General features: G+C 45.8%; 2 protein-coding genes across 3 annotated transcripts in view; both read left to right on the top strand.

Moving 5' to 3' along the window:
• Nucleotides 1–12,037, top strand: part of PRKDC (protein kinase, DNA-activated, catalytic subunit) — an 82,800-nt gene extending 70,763 nt beyond the window's left edge. For both annotated transcript variants that reach the window (XM_039548909.1, XM_039548908.1), the window contains 12 exons: nt 502–589; nt 1,281–1,424; nt 4,034–4,238; nt 4,783–4,850; nt 5,121–5,341; nt 5,658–5,750; nt 7,595–7,687; nt 8,906–8,977; nt 9,061–9,262; nt 9,699–9,887; nt 10,494–10,633; nt 11,659–12,037. In XM_039548909.1, the coding sequence (XP_039404843.1) occupies nt 502–589; nt 1,281–1,424; nt 4,034–4,238; nt 4,783–4,850; nt 5,121–5,341; nt 5,658–5,750; nt 7,595–7,687; nt 8,906–8,977; nt 9,061–9,262; nt 9,699–9,887; nt 10,494–10,633; nt 11,659–11,863 (1,720 nt within the window). In that variant the 3' untranslated portion in view covers nt 11,864–12,037. The remainder of the gene's footprint in view (nt 1–501; nt 590–1,280; nt 1,425–4,033; nt 4,239–4,782; nt 4,851–5,120; nt 5,342–5,657; nt 5,751–7,594; nt 7,688–8,905; nt 8,978–9,060; nt 9,263–9,698; nt 9,888–10,493; nt 10,634–11,658) is intronic.
• Nucleotides 12,038–20,234: 8,197 nt separating this feature from the next.
• CEBPD (CCAAT enhancer binding protein delta) lies at nt 20,235–22,015 on the top strand. Its single transcript, XM_039549941.1, is given in 2 exon segments — nt 20,235–20,607; nt 20,610–22,015. Coding segments are annotated over 2 exon segments (1,026 nt in total). The 5' UTR covers nt 20,235–20,522; the 3' UTR covers nt 21,551–22,015.
• The last annotated feature ends 1,419 nt before the right edge of the window (nt 22,016–23,434 follow it).

Here is a 23,434-nt window from a genome sequence, read left to right as displayed (position 1 = left end):
CCTTCCCTTGCCCATTTTGCCATGAAGTAACACTTGAGTTAATCCCCAGGCAAAAATCAGTTTCTATCACACAATGCTGTAGAACTACATTTTGGGTGTCGTTTTGCCTTTTTCTCAAGTTTGATACATTTGCTGAATAAATTTTTGCTTAAAATAAAAATATAGTCTTGTGTTTCACAGACAGTATCACCCTTCAATAACTGTCATGACAGGGTGTATAGTCTGGTCAATGCCTGTGTCTGTTTCAAGCATGCTTTCCACTCACCAAGTTCCTATTTTCATAGTGGGACATACAATTAAATAATTGGGAGTTGTGTGGCATGTTTAGTCAACATATAAACAGTCATGCAGCCCAAGAGGGAATTCTGAGGGAGTTTCGCCTACCTACACCTGAATTATTTTACCAGATTCTTGTATACAGCAGACAGTCCAGATCATTGCTTATCTGCAGGCGAGGTGGTGATAGTTCCTGTTGCATTGTGATGCATTTTTCTCTTAAAGGATCAAGAATAAGTTGGATAGAGGAGGAGTAGTTCAAGATTTTGTTCACTCCCTGGAGCAGCTCTCTAATCCTGTAATGATTTTCAAGGTAAAGTTTTTTTTTTCCCCCTTTCCCCTTCATTCTTCTCCCTCTGTTCAAGAGCAAGTGCTGGGTGGAGCCTGACACCGTTCAGTTTGACACCACAGCCACAGGAAGTGGTTCAACTCAGCACCAGCACATGATGATGATGGTGATGTCAGGGTGCTGTCAGCAGCTTTCACTGGTGATGGGCTCCCTCCTTTGTGCCAGTTGGATGTTCTGCTTCAGCCCTTTTCAGCTTTCCCCTTCAGGGTCTATGCCCTGCCCTGTGGTCAGTGTTTCTTAATCATTCTGAAAGCCTTACAGAATTATCATTTGTGGCCATCTTCATAATTTTGGACTACTTGTGTTCTTATGCCCTTTTCCTGCTGGGCATCCTGTCTACGTTCTGACTTGTTTGTCCAAAGGATTCTTGCCCTGTGTTTGGTGCCACTCCTGGCCCCACAAAGGCTTTCTTAGTTAGCACTAAACACTATGGTAGTAAACATAATTATTGTAATAAAGTAGAAACATTTTATCAAGACACAGAATGAAAGGAAAATATTTCCACAGTCTTTTGGTTGCTCTTTTTGTTGTCAAAAGACACATAATAGTTGACTACTATTAAATACAGTAACCCCAGTGCAATCTGAGTGGTTTACTGAAAAGCAAGGGTCACTAAATCTTTTCTCAGTACTCATCTGTTTTCTTCTTTTTGCAGGATTGGACTGAGGATGTCAAAAATGAATTGTCAAAACCTCAGAGAAACAAAAAGAAGCTTAAGGAAATGTATGAAAGAATGTACAGGAATTTGGGAAATTTGGACGCTCCTGGCCTTGGATTGACGAGGAAAAGGTTTATTCAGGTATATGAGGTTCCTGAGTAGCGTTGACATCATGTGCTTTTCTAGAAGACAATAGAAAGTCAAAAGATCACAGCTTTTACAGGTGCTGCAGGACTTGATGAGACTTGATCAAGTCAGGAGTACAGGACGGGGATTTCTTTTCTAGAAGCCATGGAGTTAACATAGTTCACTTTCCTCTTCTAACTGCCCTACAGGAATAAATGTTCTTAGGGAGTTTTGCTGTATTATACTACTCAAATTTGCTGCCAATACAAGGTTACTTAGGGTAAGTAATACAGAAGAGTTACAACTATGAAGAATTATAGAGGAGACTTTACAAAACTGACTGAGTTCTAAAGTGGTGAAAATCAGTGTAGAAAATGAAGTAACACGTGTGGCAAGAAAATTTAATTACCCTAGTATCACATAGAAATTCTTTGGGGTTTAGCTGACTATTGCAATTCAAGAACAAAATCTTGATTTGTGGTAGTTCTTTGAAAACATCAGCTGTGAATACTCAAGGGCAGTCACGAAAGAAAAGTGAATGTTCATCATTCTTAAGAACAGAGAGCTGAACATGGATTTGTACATTGGCATAGCAGCCTTCCCTGACTCTTGCTTCTTGAATGTTGTAGTCCTTGTCTGCAGTATTCTCAACACAGATATAGTAAAATTGGATGAGGTTCAAAGTGGCAAGAATAATCAGAGGTACAGAGTAACCACTGCGTAAGCAACTTTAGCATTCCTCCAGTTGGAAAAGATGCAATGATGCCAGGTACAATAAAGCTCTTAACATCAGTCCCATGGTTGGACTTGGTGAACTTAAAAGTCTTTTCCAACCCTAACAATTCTGTGATTCTATCGGGAGTGCCAAACATGAAGTAAATACTCTATGGAAGTGGCAGGTTCAGACCAGTGAGAAGTGTTTCCTCATTCAGTACACACTTAAGTGCTGAACTCCTGCTGCAGGCTGTTACAGGTGCTTTCGTGGGTTCAAATAGCAAGCAGGCAGTAGCACGGAGAGGGGGAAATGCTTTGAGAGCTTTTACATACAAATGCACACTTCCTGGTCCAGAAAGCCCTGAGCTGCAAATTGCTGAGGCCAGGAGAGTGATACTCCTGTAGAAAGAGCATCCTGACTGCTTGCACTCTATGTGCATAGCCCTGTGGCCAGGGCGGGGTGCATCCAGCTCTCTCCCATGTGGCCATCCTTATGTCACATTAGCATTAGATAAACTAACCTGGGTATCTGTAGGGAGATTCCTTCCCCATGAGCGGGAAAGGTGGAGGATGAGAGTAAGGTGGAGTTGGGAGGAGGTGAGGTGATAATGAAGCAGAAAGGGTAATTGGGAGTTGAGGGGCACACTAGCCCTTTGAATGTGTTGCTGTGAGGTAAGATGGGACTTTGATGATAATGACTTTAAACTTAAGAGCAGGGGATAAGAATGTGCAGGATGTGCCGGTGTCAGGGTGGGGGGTAGGGAGAGGGGAGCAGCTATATAGGGTGCATGCACAGCAAGGGACGTGGCAGGCATAAGCACAAAGGCTGTTTGGGTGATTTGTGTGCCCACACAAAAAAAATCCATGGCTCTTTAAGAAGCTGAAATGTGCAGTAGTAGAGGATACCGAAAGAAGAGCAAGAGACATGCTAGAGAGGGATATCAGGGTTGTTCCTCTCTGTTAAAGGGAAGAGGGAGAGCAGTATTCCTGCAGAGAGTAGCTTCAGAAGAGAGTCAAGGCGATGATGCACAGGCTCTGAATTCTTTGCTTTCACAATGCATTATTATGAAGAAACAAAATGTGCTGTGAGAATAACTGTATCGTTTCTAGTGTTCTTGCTGGGGAAAAAAAGTTGTCTCTCTTGACTAACACATAAAATTGCTCTACTATGTGGAATACTTCAGGCTCATAATCTGGAAATAGATTTAAGGGATAAAGGTGTTTTTGACTGTAGCAGTCTCCTCAAAAGGGTAATGTTTTTTGTATTTTCATTTACTGCAGTGAAATAGCTGTGTTTTCACAGCTTGGGAGAAAAATGATCAGGCATTAAAAAAACGTATCTTTCCAGGTCCAAGAAGAAACATTTGGTTTTTCTAGAACCTTGAATTATCAACACAGGAAGTCAACTCAGTTAACTATTTGTAGTTAATGCTTACTTTGTTTATTGAATGGGCCCATGTGAAATGACTTTGCACTTTTCTTTTATCAGGATATTTCAAATACTTTTAAATATGAGTTTATACATTTTATGTCCAAAATTATTGCTCAGCAGTAATAAATCCACGGATAATAAATCCGATAGTAAATAAAACATCTAAAACATTTCACAGAATCACAGAATGGTTTGGGTTGGAAGGGACCTTAAAGACCATCTGGTTTCCACACCCCTGCCATGGGCAGGGGCAGCTCCCACTAGACCAGGTTGTTCAGGGCCCCATCCAACTTGGCCTTGAACACTTCAGGGATGGGGCATCTACAACTTCTCTGGGCAGCCTGTTCTGGTTTATATTAAGAATTTCTTCCTGATATCTAAGCGAGCTGTGTGTGTAGATAGGAAGGTACTGTTTTGGTGCTCTTAGGTGGTGTCTAGCACTGTGTAAACAGGATTCCTTTCTATAAATGATTGTTAGGCTTTTGGGAAGGACCTGGATGATCATTTCGGCAAAGGTGGTTCAGAACTGTTGGATATGAAGATAAGTGACTTTGGTGAGATTGCAACGTCTCTCCACTCAAAAATGAGCAAAACCCATAAGGAACCTGGGAACCTCAAAGAATGTTCACCATGGATGAGTGAATTCAAAGCTGAGTTCTTGAGGAATGAACTAGAGGTTCCTGGTAAGTTCCCCTTCAGTGTTGATAGTGAACTGTCCCTTACAAGAAAGTTGCTGCTCTTGAGCTTTATTTCTTGTATGGGCTATATGGCCCTTCTTTCTGGCTTTATGCCTTATCTGGCCTTACTTGAAATAATTCTGTTCACTCATTATCTCTTAAATCTGTTATTAAACTGTAGTCCTGATTTTTAAAATTGTATTCAAGCTTGTATCTCTTACCTAAGAATTTAGTATTTTTCTAAAGGCCTGACTCCAGGAAATCTGAATATAAATCTGTGTTTAAATTTAGTTCAAAAAAGGTTGTGTCTTCTGAAACCATCAAGAGGTCAATTCTAAGAGATAAGGAAAGGGTATCAGTAATTCACAGATGAAAATCATACTATGTGTATGTTGGATCTTTTTTACACATGTAAAAGTATTTTCTTCTCAGTTGTCATTCTACCACTTTGACAAAACATTTGGATGGGTGTTCTGGTGTTAAACACACTTTAAAATAACATCAGTTTATGTAACTTTTTTCTAATTTTTTTTTTCCACTATCACTTCAGGTCAGTATGATGGAAAAGGGAAGCCACTGCCAGAGTACCATGCAAAAATCTCTGGATTTGATGAACGGGTATGTTTTTAAGATTGAGTCAAAATCCTATGTAGTATAAATCTGTGTCCATATTCCAACTGAAGAATTTGGCAGTAGCAGGGTTGTTGCTTGTTTACACATCTTGCAGCATACAAAGGAAGGGCTGCAAGTGGGCATTTGTTTTCCTAGTATAATTGAGTAAATTGATTATGTCATCTAGGAATGACAGATATGCTTAATGCCAGTGGTGATTCTGTAAGACCAAGTCTTCTGTCACAAATATTCTGCTTTTTCCTGTCTTTTTCCAAGGTAAGTGTAATGGAATCCTTGAGGAAGCCAAAACGTATAACAATCCGAGGCAGCGATGAGCGGGAGTATCCTTTTCTTGTCAAAGGTGGTGAAGACCTGCGACAAGACCAGCGCATTGAGCAGCTCTTTGATGTAATGAACATTATCCTTTCCCAGGATGCTGCATGTAGCCAAAGAAACATGCAGTTAAAAACTTACCAGGTCATCCCCATGACAACAAGGTAGGCGTTTATCTTGAAGGGACAGAAATCTTTATATTAACATTTATTACTTTTGGGATGTTGGAAAGTGAGAATTTTGTGTGCCAGGTTCAGATTGAGAGTGTTTTGTGCCTTGGCTTAATTTATCTTTTTTCCTTTTCCTTTTAAACAACATTGAAATTGCTTTGTCTGGAAAGTGTTTTTCAGAGTATATTTAAATCGGTAGCTGTTAACCTTCTTTTAGTAGGCACTAGAATGTGTTGCTTTCCATTTGTGGTGTTCCTCTAAAGTTCAGCTCTGAGCTACTTGTTCTTATCTCTGACTTACTTTGTTCCAGACTGGGACTCATCAAGTGGCTGGAAAATACCTGTACCTTAAAAGAATTCCTTAAAAATAGCATGTCTAAAGAGGAAGATACCAGCTATTACAGGTGACGCTTGGTTTAGCTGTCTGCTCTAACAGAGCATTACTAATGGGGTTTTGGATAACTGACGGTCTTGTGGCAGGATTTTCTTTTTTCTTTTCTCTTTTTTTCTTCTTTTTTTTTTTATTAAGTAGTGAAATAAAAGCACTTATAAGCAAGGAGGCAGTTTGTACTTTCTGACCCAAATTAGTAATTGGCAACTGTTTGTTTAATGAGTGCCATTGTACCTGGAATATCCTCCACCCAGCTTGTTTAAACAAGAGGCTTATAATTATAATCATGTGTGACGTCATTATCATCATCATTTCCTTATCAGCAGATTGATTTTACAAGCAGAGGATTTTGATCTCTTGATTTGATCAGGCAGGAAATGGACTTAGGTCAATAGGGGGCAGGGGAAGGGAATAGAGACAGAGCTGTTCAGAACCTGAGTTCAGCAGTGAGTCAGTGATGGGGGCTGGAAATTGGCAGCAAATGCACAGAACACGACTGTAAAAGAGCACTCTCTCTGGCTTGATACAAATGCTGGGTTTGAATAAATTATATTGCTTTCTCATGATTGTAATTGGAGGTTGAATATTTGTAAAATTGATTTAATTCTAGCATTTCAGCCTAGTTCTGTCCTGGAATTTAGAAATGTGGTTTAATTTACAAATGTGGTTCTTAGTTACATAATCTTTGTTTGGGTTTGCCTGAGTGTTGTTGTCACCATTTGTTTTTACTGGTTAACATTTATGGGGCAGGTTGGAGGAAACTCCAGCGTGGAGGTTGGACTCCAAAGAGTCTTTATTTCTATGGTTATTGGATTTGTGAGCGGTTTAGGAACCGCTACAGTTCCTGCATTACTGCTGTCTGATTCACTGTTGTGAACAGCGGTGGTATTACATTGATCTCAATTCACTGAGTGGGAAAGTGAAGGAGGACTCACATGGAACCATCTCGTGAGGGGAGGAAATTTATAGTATGCTCAATGTGGAAGATCCCCATACGTTACTCAGTCAAGACAATTAAGTTATTTTATATTGAGCTATGGTTAAGTGACAGCACTCACAAAGGAAAATTTTGGTTGGGGTGGGGGGAACAACTTCCTGAATTTTTGAAATACTTTTCTTTAACCCAAGGTGATGGGCTACAGTCTATAACTGATAAGTGCTTCTTAAATGGAAATGGCATTCTCTATCTCAAAACATGCTTTGGAAGGAAGAGAGAAGGCAGCTGCTCTGCTAAGTTGCTGCCTCTCTGGAATAGAAGTTTAATGTCTGATGCATTTAGTTAAGATGGGAGAAAAATACCAAATTATTCCATAAGCAGTGCAACTGATGAATACTGGCTTCTCATGGATTAATACCCTAAGTTCAAGCACCCATTCATTCCTCCTCTCTCGTGCACGCTGAGAAGATACCAAACTGCCTTCCTGCATTCCCTGCCCATTTGGGTGGACAAAGGGCAGCATGTACTGTGGTAGACTACGTAAGGCTTCTCAAAGGCTACAAGGGCAGTGTCAAAATTACCTTTTCCTCCCTGGAAAAATTATTTTGGACCTTTCTTCTGGAGGCAGCATCTAATTTTCACAGTACCTATTGACAAATTAACACCAGTGAGATGTCTAATCTGTCAGATATGACTGAAGTGTGTTCAAAGGTGGGGGGGAAGGAGATGGATGGATCAGCCTATACTCTGACTGCAAAACTTCATTTCCATAGCAAGGCTAAAATTAATGTAGGCTGTAGCTTCCCGACTCTTCCTTTGCATAAAAATCTCATGGGTTAGAGCAGCACACAACCTGTGGGTAATCAAATAGAAAATAGATACAGGGAAATCATCAGTGCTTTTCTTCTTTTTGTCCCTAGCCCAAGAGGACCTCGTGCTGCCTATTCTGAGTGGCTGTCCAGGATGGGTGGGAAAGCACAGGGCATCATCTCTCGATACCATGCTATGTACAGGTGGGTTTCAAAAGAGAACTGCATGTGAAATGTAGAAACTAGAATGTGCACACATGCAGAGTTGTAGAAATTCCAGGAAAAAAGTATGATCTGCATTATAATATGGTGGCTAGATCTGATTTTTGCTCATTTTACTGCTTTCTCTTACTGGAGATGCTGTGCAAAATTCCTCTTGCCAAAAATCCTACCAGAGCACAGGAATGCTTCCAGAAGCTTGCTCACTTCCTTTAGAAAGTGTCTAGAAGCAGATGCTGCTCTTCAACTTTATTTCCTAGGCATCTTGTTCCTGATTATGCAGTTAGGTAGGCTGCCTCAGAGCCCAAGCATCTGCTGGAGTTGGACAGAGAAAATCACCATGATTCACTGAGAATTTAAGAATATTTGGTGGTTTAGGTCCCAACTTGAGCATCCTCTCAGAGGAATTTCCACACCTACCTAGATCTAGCACTGTGGGTGGTGAAGTGAAGCGTTCAGAGGAGCATTTATTAGCTCATAATGTGCAAATGTATTGCTTTTTAAAGCAAAACTTTGACTCGGTTAACTGAATTAATACTTTTATTCAGATCCAGAATGTCCTTTTAAAGTAATTCCCCATCACCCCCATTCATCTTCTGTCTGCTGCATCAAAGAGCTGTTCTCTAATTCTCAGCTCTGCTCCTTTCAGAGGGAAGTAGACTGGAAGGAAAGCACCCAACACATTTCAGCTCTCACGAGCATTCAGAACTAGACATGGGCTAGGACAAAGCCTCCTTCCCCAAATCTGCATGGCATGAATGCCCTCAGCACCAGTTCTTCAGTTCTGTTGCTTCCCCTGTGCTGCACTACTTTCTAGTGTCAGTATGGCCTCAGCCTGTTGCTGAGAGATTTAACTGGGGCCTTAATTCCTCTGCTTGGAAGAGACTGTCCAGCCAGAAAGGACATGATGATATTGCTGTAATAAAACTCAACTCATCTACTTAATTTGGGGGAAAATACACAAAACTACATACTCTTTTGTATTTAGAAATGTCAGACTTGGAAATAACCCTTGTGAGAAAGAGAGGGGATGGGGCATTTGTAATATCAGATAAAATCTGGGGGATGAACTCTTTGTGGCTTTGCTGTACCATCTACTGGAGTAAGCACCGTACACTGCTGCCATCCTGGGCATATCTTGACTTTCAACATGCAGGGGGCTGTTATTTCAGCAGCTACCTTTATTTCTCCACTACTTTGCAGAAATGCCAACCGTACAGAAGCAGTCACGTCTTTCAGAAGCCGGGAGAGCAGCGTTCCAGAAGACCTGCTGCGGTAAGTGGCTGCTGATGGCTGCACATTGTGAAACAAATGTTGGTGTTTCTCTGCATTCAACAAGCGAGTTCTGTTTTTTTAAGGCGAGCCTTTGTGAAAATGAGCACATCTCCCGAGGCCTTCCTCGCCCTGCGCTCCCATTTTGCCAGCTCTCACGCACTGATGTGCATCAGCCACTGGATACTTGGGATTGGAGACAGGCATCTGTCCAACTTCATGATTAACAAGGAGACAGGTGGCATGGTGGGAATAGACTTTGGATACGCTTTTGGTGCAGCCACACAGGTATTTGTTTCCAACTAATTTGTTACAGCTTTTGCGTTTGTTACGTGCGATTATGCATGTGTTCTCTGTACTAAATTGGATGCTCTTCAGTTGCCATTGTTTTGGCGCAAAATAATCTTTACAACTTATTTCTAGTTAATTGAATAAAATATCTGAGTCCAGATATACTCAGACAAGCAGTGAGCTATAGAACTCCACAGAGTCAATATGGTGGTGTTTTACACAGTTCAACCATGCTTTCAACCACTGTCACTGAATATTCATGACTAGAGCTTTGATGTCACAACTTGATTCAGTTCTACTTTTGCGCGTTATTTTCAGTTAAGTGACAAAGACAGTTTCAAACCTTAAAAAGAACAAAATATTCCCATCTAATCCTTCTGTTCCAAGGCTTCTTACTTCTTGTTTTCTTTTGACTGCCCTTCCCCTTGGCTAGTTTTTGCGTGTGCCAGAGTTGATGCCCTTTCGCCTGACTCGCCAGTTTGTTAATCTGATGATGCCAGTGAAAGAGTGGGGACTCATTTACAGCGTGATGGTGCACGCCCTGAGGGCTTATCGTTCAGATCCAGACCTCCTCATCAGCACCATGGATGTATTCGTAAAAGAGCCTTCTTTGGACTGGAAGGTGGGGTTTTGTCCTCTTTCCTTTTTCTTCATGTGAAAATTCTTAAACTGTAATAAGAATAAAACTGATGAAAAAGGAAGTATTCCTTGAGGCTCACTCTCAGTACTCCTTTTATCTTTCTTGGTTTTATTAAGTTCTCAGAGAAACTGAACTTAAAAGTATTTTAAGTTTTAAGAAAGTGTTTTAAAATGACAGAATTCTATATTGATGCACAAAAAATAGTAGCATATGTCTGTGTTGTCGGTGTACTGCTCTTTATCTCTCATGATAATCCTAAAGATGTGGGCTACTCTTGATCACATTATGTCACTTATAGCACCAGCATAAATATTTTCAACTTCTTGCATTGAACCTCTTAAACTTACGTAACAGCACTGTATATATCGAACAAATAGTTACAGAGAAAAAAAAAATCTGAAACTAGTTGCACTTCGGTAAGTTGAGTTGTAAATTAAGGTCACAGTCAAGTTAGATATTATCTCACTGCTTTGTCCTCCACTGCATCTGCAGTTAAGATACTGGCTTGACTTGCTATGATCTTCGTCTTAAAAGCCTTTTTTAAGTGTGTGATTTAGGATAAATAGGGCAAATTTGTTTTCTCCTTAGAACTTTGAACAAAGACAGCTGGCAAAAGGAGGCACGTGGATTAAGGAAATAAACACATCTGAAGTAAACTGGTACCCTTTGCAAAAAGTCAGCTATGTCAGAAGAAAGCTTACAGGTGCCAATCCAGCAATAATCACTTGGTAAGATGCTCTCCTTTTGCTTTAAACTGCTCCACTAAGAGCTTTGGAAGGCTCCTGTGTCAGATCTTGCTCCCTTTGGATAGAATGGTGCCTAGGAAAAGAGAAGAGACAGACAGGGCAAAATTTCAACAAACCCTCTGTCAGAATAATTTTGGTCCATGTACAGTCTCTCTGAATCACCCTGCCAGCCAAAACACCAGATATCTCTCTGTGAGTTTTCTTGCTCCAGCTCAGGCCTTCTGAGCAGTTTTACTGCTCCTGGCAACATATGCCTCCTCTCCCTGTCAGGCTGCTTAATCTCATACTCTTCAGCCCCACTGTTCTTTATGTTTGTCTCCATTGCTTTCAGGGTAGGGATCATATTTAAATTAATATATGCTTCTGATGGAGGATTGCTTGAAATGGAACCTGAACCAGCTGTAGCGGAGGCATGGAGGAAAGCTGCTTACGAGAAACATCAAATTCAAATCTGGTGGCATTCTCAGGTTATTTATGTCAGTCTAGTCAAGTCTGGCTCAAGCCAGAATATCTTCAAAGTTCAGTTAAAAGTACAATTAATCCCTTCCATCCTCTCTTAAAAAGGCATTTTGGATTAATCAGGGGAAAGACAGAAAAGCAAAGAAAGCAAGCCTGTTTTAAAACTATACAAATATTGAAAAGTGCAGGACTTGGGAGGAGTCCCTTTTGCGGTCAAGGCTGAACTGGAAAAGGCAGCAAAATACTTGTTATAGGCACAAATCAGGAGGGCAGGTAAAGAGATCAACAGCTTGGATGTGAACTGCTGCATCTGTTCAGCTAGAGACCTTTGACAAGATTGGCATATTCATGCCAAATACCTACTAGTAAAGGACACCTGAAGTCACCAGTCTTCACTGGCCAAGCCTTCTACAGCTCTTGAGCAGCCTCCACATCTTGATCTCAATTCAAGCTTTATTTTTCAAGTGCTGTTTTGTGTTTAAAAATCCATCTCACATTTTTTGCTTGTTTCTTTTAATAAGAGCTTATTTTTGTGTTCTCAATTTCAGTGATGAACTGCGCCTGGGCCATGAGAAGTCGGCTGCTTATAATGATTTTGCAGCTGTGGCTCGTGGTAACTCTAACCATGATATCAGAGCCAAAGAGCCAGAGGATGGACTGTCAGAGGAGACCCAAGTGAGGTGCCTCATCGATCAAGCGACAGACCCCAATATTCTTGGCAGAGTCTGGGAAGGATGGGAACCCTGGATGTGAGGAACTGCCCTCTACAAACCTGTCTGCCAAGGGATCTGTACCCTAAAACACAGCTGCAACTAGAGCAGAATTTTAAGGCCAAAAAGTAAAAAAACTCTTAACTACTTTTATCACCGGTTAACTTGACTAATAGAGAAAATAAACTTTTGTATTAAAGCTGTATTGAAACAGTGATTTTTGATTCTTTTTTTAAAATTATTTTTCTTGAGTGTGGTTCTGTAACAAAGCAGCTTTATTGTCTTTGCGTTAAAATCAATGTAGAAAGAACTGGAGAGGCTCTAGAGCTTAAAGATTTATTTGAAAAGCACTAAGATTCCTCAGTGGAAAGCACAAATTCATACCCTGCAAACTTGTGGGCGTCCATGCAGTGATGTAGTGAGTCTGTGCTTTTCTTTTGCAGAGACCTTGATGACAATTGACTGAAACCATTCTGCAGCCACATACTATTTGTAGTTAAAATTAGAAGATTTTCATATCAATAGTATCAGTGAACCACACGGTGAAATTAAACAGAAAACAGCTCTTAGCTCTAGATAACACCTAAAGTATCTGAACAGCTTTTTCATTACTGGATAATGAGATAGTAATGATGAGACTGTTTTTAGCAATTAGCCATTTTCTCTGTTATCTTTGTCCTTTGGAAGTCTGCACTGCTCACAGTGTGTTATTTCCAAATTATTGTTTGGCCCAAGCCAGAAGTCGCTGTCGACAGAGCTGAGCGCTGTAAGCTTCTTGCCATAACTGCAGCACAGCACAGGAATGGCTGCTGCACTTTGGAATTTGCTTACGCCAAACTGTGGGGGTTGTGCCAGATGTGGCTCTTTGTCTCCAGCAGCCAGTTCTCAGGTGTGCTGGGTTTGGCTGGGCTTGAGTTTGTTTTCTTCAGAGCAGCCAGAGTGGGGCTGTGGTTTGGATGTGTGCTGGGAACTGTTGATAACACAGGGATGTTTCATTAGTGCAGATCAGGGCTTGCACAGGGACAAGGCCTCTTCTGCCTCTCACACTGTGAGGAGTCCGGGGTGCACGTGGAGCTGGGAGGGGGCACGGCCAGGATAGCTGACTCCAGCTGACCCAAGGGATATCACATGCCATAGGGTGTCATGCTCAGCACATAGAGCTGGGAGGAGAAGGAGAAAGAGGGGGAGATGCTCAGAGTGGTGGTGTTTGTCTTCCCAAGTCACTGTTATCCCAGCTTTCCTGGGGATGGCTGACCACCAGCCTGCCCAGGGGAAGTGGTGAATGAATTCCTTGTTTTGCTTTGCTTGTGTGCACAGCTTTTGCTTTAATCTATTACACTGTCTGTGTCTCAGCCCTCGAGTTGTCTCATTTTCCAATTCTCTCTGGAGGGAGTGAGGAGCAGCTCTGTGGGGCTGAGCTCCCAGCTGGCATTAAACTGCAGCATGGGCAGTGAGGGAGAAGGAGAATTCTCTCAAACACTACTGTTGCTCATTACCCAGATTCACTGCAGGAGATAGATCCCATTGAGGCTTTTAATAATTATCATAAAGGGTGTAATAAAAATGAGTCTTTGCCCTTTCACTGCTTACAAGGTTTCCTTCCTGCCTCTGTGGCAGTGGGGCAGTTCTGGTCTTGCTGAGGGCCATGTCTGCTGCTGGCACCAGTCTCAAATGAATCTGTCAGCTGGAGAGCAGAGAATTCTGCCTCCTGGATACAGTTCCGTGAAAAACTCCTGATGAGGAAGAATGCTGAGCTCTAAAGAATGGGGAGGGAGCTTTTCTGTTTCAAATACTTCCCAGCAACAATTACTATTTGTTACCTTTCTTCTTAATAAACATATTCAATGGTTTGTGTCAATAGTGTTATAAATCAAGAAATTCACCACATTTTTATCAGACTTTATTAATTAAAAATATTGTTGGAATGTATTTTTGTAGAGGAAACATTTAAAAATAAACTTTCAGCTGTATACCTCATTTCAAAAGTTAATTCAGGGCACTTTAATCACAGAAAGCTTCTACATTTACCCATTTATGGAGATGATAATTACTGGACAGTAAGGTGGGGGTTATTTTAATAAAAGTGTTTAATATAGTTTTTTAGATACACTTCAGTAAGATGTCATGGTGTTTTGTTCTTTTGATCTCTGCTAACAATTAGGACTGCAACCTTATGACTGAAACTTGGTCAGGTGAGGTACCCTGGCTTTCATGCTGTCACTCTACAAATACAAGAAAGTTTAAAGCACAATAAAAAAGGTAGCATGAAAAGGCAGAGGGCATTTAGAAATCAAGTGGCTGGGTGTACGAGGTGTTTAATGGCACTTCTGGCACATACCTCAGATAGTTACTGGGTACTTTGACCTGCACTGTGGAGGACAAAGTTTGGGTTTATACTTTAACGAGGCTCTTCTCGTAGGACTTTTGATATCTCAGCAACAGCAGATGTTTGTGCACAGCAGGCATCCCTCCTTGGCCTTTGGGAAGGGGCTTTGGAGTGCAGCCCGGCCCTTCCTGGGGAGGGGACTGGGGGTTGCTGCCCCGTGCTCACTGCTCCCTGCAGTCCAAAGCGAAAGGCCCTCAAGGCTGTGACACAGGCAAGAGTGACACGGGCTTAGAACGTGTTCATGACAACTTCAATACTTAAAAGCTCCATTTTGGCCCAGGAGAAGCACAACAGTGGGAAGCCTCGGCTACATCAGCCCTTATTAGTCATGTGTTTGTCAAGCTCATGTGTCTGCTGAGGCGCAAAGCACGAGGCTGCTGGGTCTTCAACACATCCTGTGCAGAGCAAGTGGAGTTTCCCTAACTTTCTTTAGGGAGCTTTCACCCTGCAGCTGAATGGCCCTGGAAATAACCTCCAGCACATGTGAATGGCAGCTTCTGTCCCCAGTCCTGGCTGCTCTCAGTAAGATGCAGCAGCTAAATGGAAAGGCTGGAGCCAGCCTGTGAAGCAGCATGGGAGGTACTACACAATGCAAACCTCAAGTTGCTGGGCTCGGTGCTTTACAGGGTGGGTTTATTTGGCTTCCAGAAAAGAGTAAGATGATGTGAAGATCAGAGTCAGAGACTGCATCAGGTCTCATGATGCAAAACAAAACTTGGGAGCTATTCACAAGTAAGACAGAGTATTTCCTTCTCAGATTAAATAACCAGATAGATGGGCACTGTATCTGGAAATCCATTAGTTGCATCTAAAATGTTATGTAAAACATTAGCATATATTCTCACTAGGTTTTTCTTAGTGTATGGAATGATACTGTGTTTAAGCTAATCCTTACCATCCCTGCCAATCTTACAATTTCCCTCTAGCTAAGAATAACTTTACAGCTGAATCCAGAGGAAACTGGAACTGCAGCCTACAGTCTCCTTTCCCAGCTGATTGAGAGGTTCCTGCATGCTGCTTCTTGTTTCTCGTGATCAGGATTTTCTCCCTTAGTCCCCACCACTGCCCCCCAATTTAAATGTTATCTTGAGGTCTCTGTGGCTGAGAGGTGATACAGCACCAGCACACATTTGGGCACAGGAAAGAGCCTGGGAGCTTTCCACAAAAACAATGAATTAGGCTCATATTCAGACATGGAATAAGGAATTTCCTGCAGCTCTTCTGGTCTCACACTTACGGGTTTGGCCAGCTGCTTCCAAAAGTAAGCATCTATATAAAGAGACATTTCTCCCCAAAATTCTTGTTTTTCAAAATTGAGGATAAGGATTTATTACCTCTGCTTTAGAACTTTTTTTCCCCCAAGGATGAGGGTCTGACGAGTCACTTCATTAATACTGTGCCTCATTTGGAAATTACATGGGCTTTAAAAATGTCATTTTTAAGTTATGCTGCCTGTAAGAAATGGCACCCACACAGAAAGCTCACACCCTGGCAGACACCCACAGCACCAATTGGTATCGCTGGTCTTGTCGCAAAACTACCAAAGAGCCACACCTTACATCAAACAAAGATGTGTCCAGAATAGAGTGTTTAGAGGGGTATATCATTGTTGCAAAAAGGTTGGGAGGCTTTTTGGGCCACAGAGATGACCAAAGAGCTGAAGCACCTCTCCAGTGCAGGCAGGCTGAGAGGTTGTTCAGCCTGGGGAAGAGAAGGTACTGGGGAGACCCTACTGCAGCCTTTCAGTACCTAAAGGGAGCTTGTAGGAAAGATGGAGAGGGACTTTTTATCAAGGTCTGAAGTGACAGGACAAGGAGGAATGGTTTTAAACGGAAAGTGGGTATGTTTAGATTAGATATTAGGAGGAAATTTTTCACTGTGAAAGTGATGAGACACAGGAACAGAAAAGATGTGGATGCCCCATTGCTGGAAGTGTTCAAGGCCAGGTTGGATGGGGCTTTGAGCAACTTGATCTAGTGGAACTTGTCCGGGCCCATGGCAGGAGGGTTGGAACCAGATAAACTTTAAGGTCCCTTCCAACCCAAACCATTCTGATAACATGAAGGAGTGGCCAAGAGGGACTGGAAAAGTTTTGGTTACAGTTTCCATGTTATTTACATGGTGAGTTTTTTCTTTGCCTTTTTGATAGGATAGAAGAGGGTAGCACTGACTCTACTTGTCCATTATACTCGCAGTAAATTATACCACACAAGATTTCATTTGATTAATGAAGATATTAATCAATATCCAGGCAAAAGATATAGCTGTCAATTTGATCACATGAATGGCAATTCATGCAAAACCTGTATCACAAAAAAGTTCAGAGTATCCACCAAAGAGTGTGATAAAACAAGGAACACAGGTTCTGAGGTGTTTTGCTGCAGTAGCACTTGGCCTTTGGGGACCCTGGGGACCCTGATCTTATTCAGCAGCTCAGCAGCCACAGGTGCAGCTGGACAAACCCAGCCCAGGCTGACACTGCCAGAGCTTAAATGTCTGTAGGGAGACAAAACACAGAGCTTCAACTAAATGAGCTAAAAGGAAAAATCCTTTCAATTACTGTCAAGTTCTTCAGCTGCCAAGAGTAGGGAGGCCACAGGCAGGCAATGATGTACAAGTACAGCACAAGTGACAAGCAAAATCCTGTTACAGTGCTTCAGGACAAGGGAGAGGCAGGAGCCCTGGCAGAGGTGGCACGAGCAGGTAGCAAGCGACTGTCCAGCAGTCACTGTGCTGGCTGACAAGAGCCAGCACCAACCTCAGCCAGGTACTGTCCCTCCCTAGGAGTGTGTGGGCAGGTTGTTTGACTCTCCCCAGGCAACTTGTACCTCCTCCTTTGTGTGTCCCATTTCCTGGTCAGGCCCCATGTGCCATTGCTGGCTTCCAGCTGGTGGATGAAAGGATACTTGCACTCCTGGTGCTTCTTGTGGGGAGGAGAAATGCAGCAAACCAGTCCTCCATCTTTTTCCCCCTTGTCAGCTTGGTCTTTACCCATTAATCCCCCAGGACCTGATGTCCTGCTGGCTCTTTCTCAAGCCCATAATATCAAGAGAAGAGAAGGGCTCTTGAGGCTCCTCAGGATCAGTACAGCCTCGCCACACTCCTAGTCCCACTGTCCCAAGAAGTCCTGTATGCCTGGCTGGCTTGCTGGAGGTGAGCATGCTGAGGCATTACCCTGTTTCCTTACCTCCCCTGAGTGACCTGTCCCCTATTTATGAGGAAAAACTTGTCAGAAATACAGTGTGATTTAACTGCCATCCCTGAAGGGCTCAAGGTCCTGATGTTTCTCTGGGATTCACAGCCAGCAGTCCAGAGTAAGTAAAAGTTTTGCCTTTTCTCTGCTTCTTAGAGAAAGGTTTCTTGTCCTTTCTCACCAGGTTTAAATACTTTCCTTGATTTGGAGCATGAACCTCAAGCAAGTTTTAAAGAATTTATTCTGAAATTCAGATGATCACCTGCTTCTTCTGCTGTTTAAAATGACTGGATCCCAGAGACAAGCTGTGAGTCGGTGGGTCAGATACTCAGCAGGACAGATGAGGGAAATCAAGGGCTTGTCTGTACTTCGCTGCTCATGAAATTACACATGCAGATGGGAACAGATTCAGCTGCCGAGATGCCAGACAAATCCACCCCAGGAAAGAGTAGAGTGTGGATGTTGTCCTGCCTTCAGTGCACTGCTCTGGTAAGTGCCAAGTATCACATGCTCCTGGATGCTTTGCTGCAGGTGTCGTAGCACCCCAGGGCTTCACACCCTGCATGGCACGTGGGAGAACCCCCTCAAACGTTCTCCTGAAATCACAGGCTCAGCAACCAACACAACCAACCCACCTTCCAGGGGGTGGATCCTGCTGCTTGGGTTTGGGGGACGGGCACTGACAGGTCTGACCACAAGTTCCGAACACACCTCCAGGTCCTGAAGACCCTTTGGGCAATGCTGTACTCCCCATGGTTAGCTGTGACACAGATGGCTTATATTGAGGTTTACACAGCGGTTCTGTGCCTTTTACTGAGGGATTCTGAGAATCTAATTGCCAGGAGGCAAGGTGCCCAGCGGGGGTCGGGTGACCTGGCTAGGAATTGCATGTCTTTTTGGAGTAACACATGATGGGCATTAAATAGGCATGTTCAGGCTGGCACAGCGGCATGCCAACACTGGCTGACCTTTGGGGTAAGGACTTCAGTGAGCTGGAAGTGTAACACAGTTCTGCATGCAAACAGTTAAATGAGTGCTTTCCAAGACAAATCATAATTTTGTGACTACAACCGGTGAAATCTAACCCCTTCGAGCAGAGCAAGGGGAGAGACAGTGGATATCAGACTGCCTCTCATTCCTGAACTACCTTCCCATGCCTCATGTGCACACTCCTCTGCACTTCATGCAGAGAAAAAAGGTCCAGGAGCACCATGTTCCCTGCTGGACAGCCAGACCAGGCCAAGGGCAGGTGGCGCAGAGCTGTGCAACATGAATAGACCCCAGTGGTAGAAGGCAAAAAATAAAATAACATGTAAAAAGGGTTTGGGGCATATTATTTCTTTGACAATGTGGAAAAAAGAAAAGCAACCATTTCTTGTGCCACTGTCAAATTCAGTGGTTAATGCTGGTGTAGATAGAGGTTGTGTGTAGATAGAGGTTGTGTGATCAATCCTCTGATGAGAAGGGAAATCAAGTTTATTTAAACATGAGATATCTGGCAATGCTAGAGTTAAAAGCAAAGCCTCTCCAAGCGAAACCTTACCTGCCAGATGTAAAACCTCACCTGCCAGGCACTGCGCACTTACCCTGATCCCACAAGCCTTCCCACGAGGAGTTTACATCCAAAGGGAGAGCATGTACCAGTCTTGTTCCCAGCTACTTATGTTAAAACACACACCCCTGTGATAAACAGCTGCGGTCCTGCGACAGCTGCGGCGGCGGCAGATGGAGTCCTGCCCGGAGAGGGGCAGCAGGCCCGGCATGATCGGCACGTACCCATGGTCCCCAGAAAGCCACTTCTGGGCGAGTGGCAGCGCACTCTGCAGGGCACAGCTCCGTGCCAGCAGCGTCAGCTGAGTGCTGGGCTGGAAAGTCCTATCTTAAATACAGAAGGGCCTTCTATAACTATTATAAATAAGTAAATGGTTTTTTGGAGTAAATTTAAGGGCATTTTGTTGTGTTTCTATAGTAATTCAGTCCGTGGAGCACCAGGGGGTGAAGCCAGGGTTTTAGAAACTCTTATATAACTATAAAACTTATCTTTCAGCTGAAAGTTCAGCTATTTTCAGTTCTCTGATACTTGCCAATTCTGTAGTAGTAGTTTGTGGGATGCAAGGAGGGCGGAGGTCAACAACATGCATAATTACTTTATGCAAGGTTTTAAGAGGCATAACTTCATGCAGACAGCGTGAAGCAGCTAAAGATGCCTCAAAGACCCCTTTCCCACCGGAATGTCCTGCCAGAAGAAATCCAAGTGGCCACCCTCTCCCCGGAGCGGGGGATTTCTCGGGTGAAGCCGCCAGTGCTCCAGCGAAGGGAGATGAGCCTGGGGAGGGCGCTCGGGTGATACACAGAGCCACGCGTGGGGCAGGCAGCATCTTCCCCGTACCGCTCCATCCAAGGCACCGCTGGGGAAGCGCGTGGGGGATGCAGCGTGGCGCTGGTGGCGGCGGTGGGGTAAAATCAGCTTTTTCAACCAGCTTTTCCGCTGGCCCGCGTGGAAAAGAGAAAATTAACTCTCAGCCGCGGGAATGGGGTGCCGGTACCGGCGTCAGGACAGCGCTCTCCGGGGACGGGACGACGCGGGGAGGGCGCCAGGCGCCCGAAAGGCACCGGCACCGTCCAAGCCTGTGGCGGGGGCATCTCGGACCGCGGCCACCCTCCGCCGGGAGGTGGCAGCTCGCTGCGGCGGCAGCCCTGCCTCCGCGGCCGCGCACCCCACCCGCTCCCGCCCCCGGGTCCCCGGGGGTGCCGGGAACAGTCGTTCCCCGTCATTGGGGCAGGAGGCGGGGCCCGCGCCGTATAAGAAGGGACCGAGCGGGCGTTTCACTCCCAGGTCCTGAGACGCCTTGTCCCATCCCCGCCTCCTACCGCTGCTCACGGCGTGACCGGAGCCCGGATCGGCCCCCTCGGGGAGGAGACGGCGGGGCTACAGCGGCAGCGCCGGTGTCACCGACCAGCAGCAGTGCCAGCGGTGCGAGCAGCGGCAGCAGCAGCAGCAGCAGCCCCGCTCCCACCTGCCCGTGACAGAGGCTGGAGCTGCGACCGTCGCGGAGCGGCGTTTGGTGCCCGCGCTCCGGAGCCCCCGCGCCGCGGCCGTGCGGTGCCGCGTCCCGCTCGCCGATGAGCGCCGCCGCTCTCTACAGCCTGGACTCCCCGGCATGTTATAAGAGCTGGTGCCTGGAGCCCGCCAACTTCTACGACGCCAAGGTGGCAGCGGCGGCGGGCCGGGTCCCGCCTGCAAGCCGGGGGCCCGTGGCGGCTGCGGGATGAGCGGCGAGGAGGCGGGGGGCGGCGTGGGGGGCAGCGGCACCAACCTGGCGGAGCTGAGCGCCGCCGCCCCGGCCATGTACGAGGACGAGAGCGCCATCGACTTTAGCTCCTACATTGACTCCATGTCTGCCGTGCCCAACCTGGAGCTCTGCAACGACGAGCTCTTCGCCGACCTCTTCAACAGCAACCACAAGCCCGAGCGGGGCGGGGAATACGGCGAGTACTTGCCACCGGGCGGCGGCGCCGGCCGCGACCCCGCCAAGGACCTCGGCGCTGCCATGACCACCCTGCTGGGCTCCGAGCCCCGCACCGCCTCCTCCTCCTCCTCCTCCTCTTCCTCCTCCTCTTTCTCCTCCCGCGGCGCTCTGAAGCAGGAGCCGGACTGGAGCGACAGCGACCTCTCCTCCTCGCTGCTGCCCTCGCAAATCGCCACCTGCGCCCAGACCATCATGAACCTGAGCGGGCAGCCCACGCCGCCCACGTCCCCCGAGCCGCCGGGCAGCAGCTCCCCCTCCAGCTGCAGCACCCGCTCGCCGGGCCCCGCCGCTGTCGCCGTGCCCGGGCCGGCGCAGGGCGTCCCGCCGCCCGCCGCCGCCGGGGGCAAGGAGCGGGGCGGCAAGAAGTGCGTGGACAGGTTTAGCCCCGAGTACCGGCAGCGCCGGGAGCGCAACAACATCGCCGTGCGCAAGAGCCGCGACAAGGCGAAGCGACGCAACCAGGAGATGCAGCAAAAGCTGCTGGAGCTTTCGGCCGAGAACGAGAAGCTGCACAAGAAGATCGAGCAGCTCACCCGGGACTTGACCAGCCTCCGGCACTTCTTCAAGCAGCTGCCCAGCGCCTCCTTCCTTCAGCCCGGCTCGGGCACCGACTGCCGGTAACCGGGGGGGAGCGGGACGGAGAGACGGACTCCGGGAGACGGTGGATAAATACCTCAGAGGGCCGTGCCGAGCCTTGCCGGGCCGTGCCGCGGCGCCCCGGCCGGGCCGGGCGCGGCAGGAGGCGCGGAGCCGCGGCGGGACCTGCCGGCCCGCGGCCGAGCTCGGAATGTGGCAGCGACGTGGAGCGATGCCTGGGTCTTTCACCACGAAACTTGCGAAAAAGGGAAAAAAAGCTAAATATATTATTTTTTTTTCTTCTCTCCCCTTAAATTATTTTTGTAATGGTAGTTTTCGTCTTTTCTACATTTTACTCATACCGATGCAGCTATGGTACATCTGTTAAAATGATTCAAAATCCCATGTATTTTAGACAGTAGGATGGAAAAAAAAAAGACTGAGCATGCTCAACCTTTTATATCAATTTTTACAGCATTTCTAAGAATAAAGAAAAGCATTTTAAATCAACCCTGTTCTCGTTTGCTCTGTGTCGTGACAGTAACGGGCTGGCGGCGGGGAAAGCTGCGCTGCCCGGGAGGGGCTGAACACGGGCGGGGAACACGGCGGGGGGGGGGTCCCAGCACCCGAGAGGGACGTGACGGCAAGCGAGGGGCGCTACGCTATCTCCCAAAGCATCCGGAGAGCGATGCAGGGGTGGGAACAACCGTGAGACCCCTCGGCCGCGGGTTGCGAAGTCTGCTCTCCCCGGAGCCAGATCACTGATCCGGGAGTGCTGACTCAGGGCTGCCGTGGCGCTGGTGGGACCGAGCAGCTGCACAGCAAGAGACTGGTCTGTGACCAGGACTCTGCCAGAAATACCGTACTCTAGATCTAAAAAAAAAAGCCAAAACCCACAACTATATAGGACTACTAGAACACCATTAAAAGAATACCATTGGTTAAAATTCCTGTTAAAAACTTCCAAGGGGTTTCCATTCCAGGTAATGAAAGCTGCACCTACACTAACGCGTTCCAGAGCTGGGACCAGCTGTAGTGAGTCCCAGGGGTGTTGATGCACCCTCAGGCTTCAGCCCACTGTAGGAGCTGGGCACTTTCACTGATCCCAGCTAGTGAAAGTGAGAGTGGGCAACCACTGCTCATCACAGAGTGAGTGATCACAAAGACTTTCACTGATCCCTGCTAGTGACAGTGAGAGCAGCAACGCTGCTGCTCCTCGCTGAGTGAGTGAACAGATCGCAGAAGATCGGGCAACTTGTCTAAATGTTGGTAGTGCAGTGTTAAGAGCACCTACAGCATCTGTAGGGCACTGGCAGAAAAATGGCCTGACACGACACACACCTCCAGCTTTCTCAGAGACTCAAGTCTTAAACGGTTTTGAAGGGGCAACCCCAGTCTCGAGTACAGACCAGTATCCTCTACACATGAATGGGCTGCAATCTCCTTTTTCCTTACAGGGAGGCAGGTAGGAGACTGAAATGCTTGGAAGAGGGGAGGAAAAAGGGGGAATTCAAAAGCTGGGTCATTCCTTTCGTAATCGTGACATCCATAAGACTTTTCACTATTGGCCTGAGCCGCAGAAATGACCAGTGCGACAAGTTTGCTGTTCCTTTTCTGCTGGTTAATCACATATGGGACTTGTGCAAAACCACTCGTTCCTCCTGACCTGCAAGGGGCTTTTAAATACTGGGGGGGGGGAACCATCCAGTCTCTAATTCTTATATTAAATCTCGCAATGCACGCTCAGAGGAAGATTTTGGCATTTATCTTATCTCTAGTCTCCACGGTCTGGCTGAGGATAGTTGCGTGGCCTACAACGCAGTTTGCTCCTTACCCGTAAAAGAAACCATAATGAAACACCTGCTTTGTGGGAAGCTACAGATAACACACTACTTCTATGCTGAGAGACCAATTAGCTGTAAAACATTA

The sequence above is a fragment of the Corvus cornix genome, chromosome 2, assembly GCF_000738735.6.
Source record: "Corvus cornix cornix isolate S_Up_H32 chromosome 2, ASM73873v5, whole genome shotgun sequence".
Lineage (NCBI taxonomy): Eukaryota > Metazoa > Chordata > Aves > Passeriformes > Corvidae > Corvus > Corvus cornix.
Note: the sequence above shows the minus strand (reverse complement) of the source record. Positions and strands in the feature narration are given on the sequence as shown.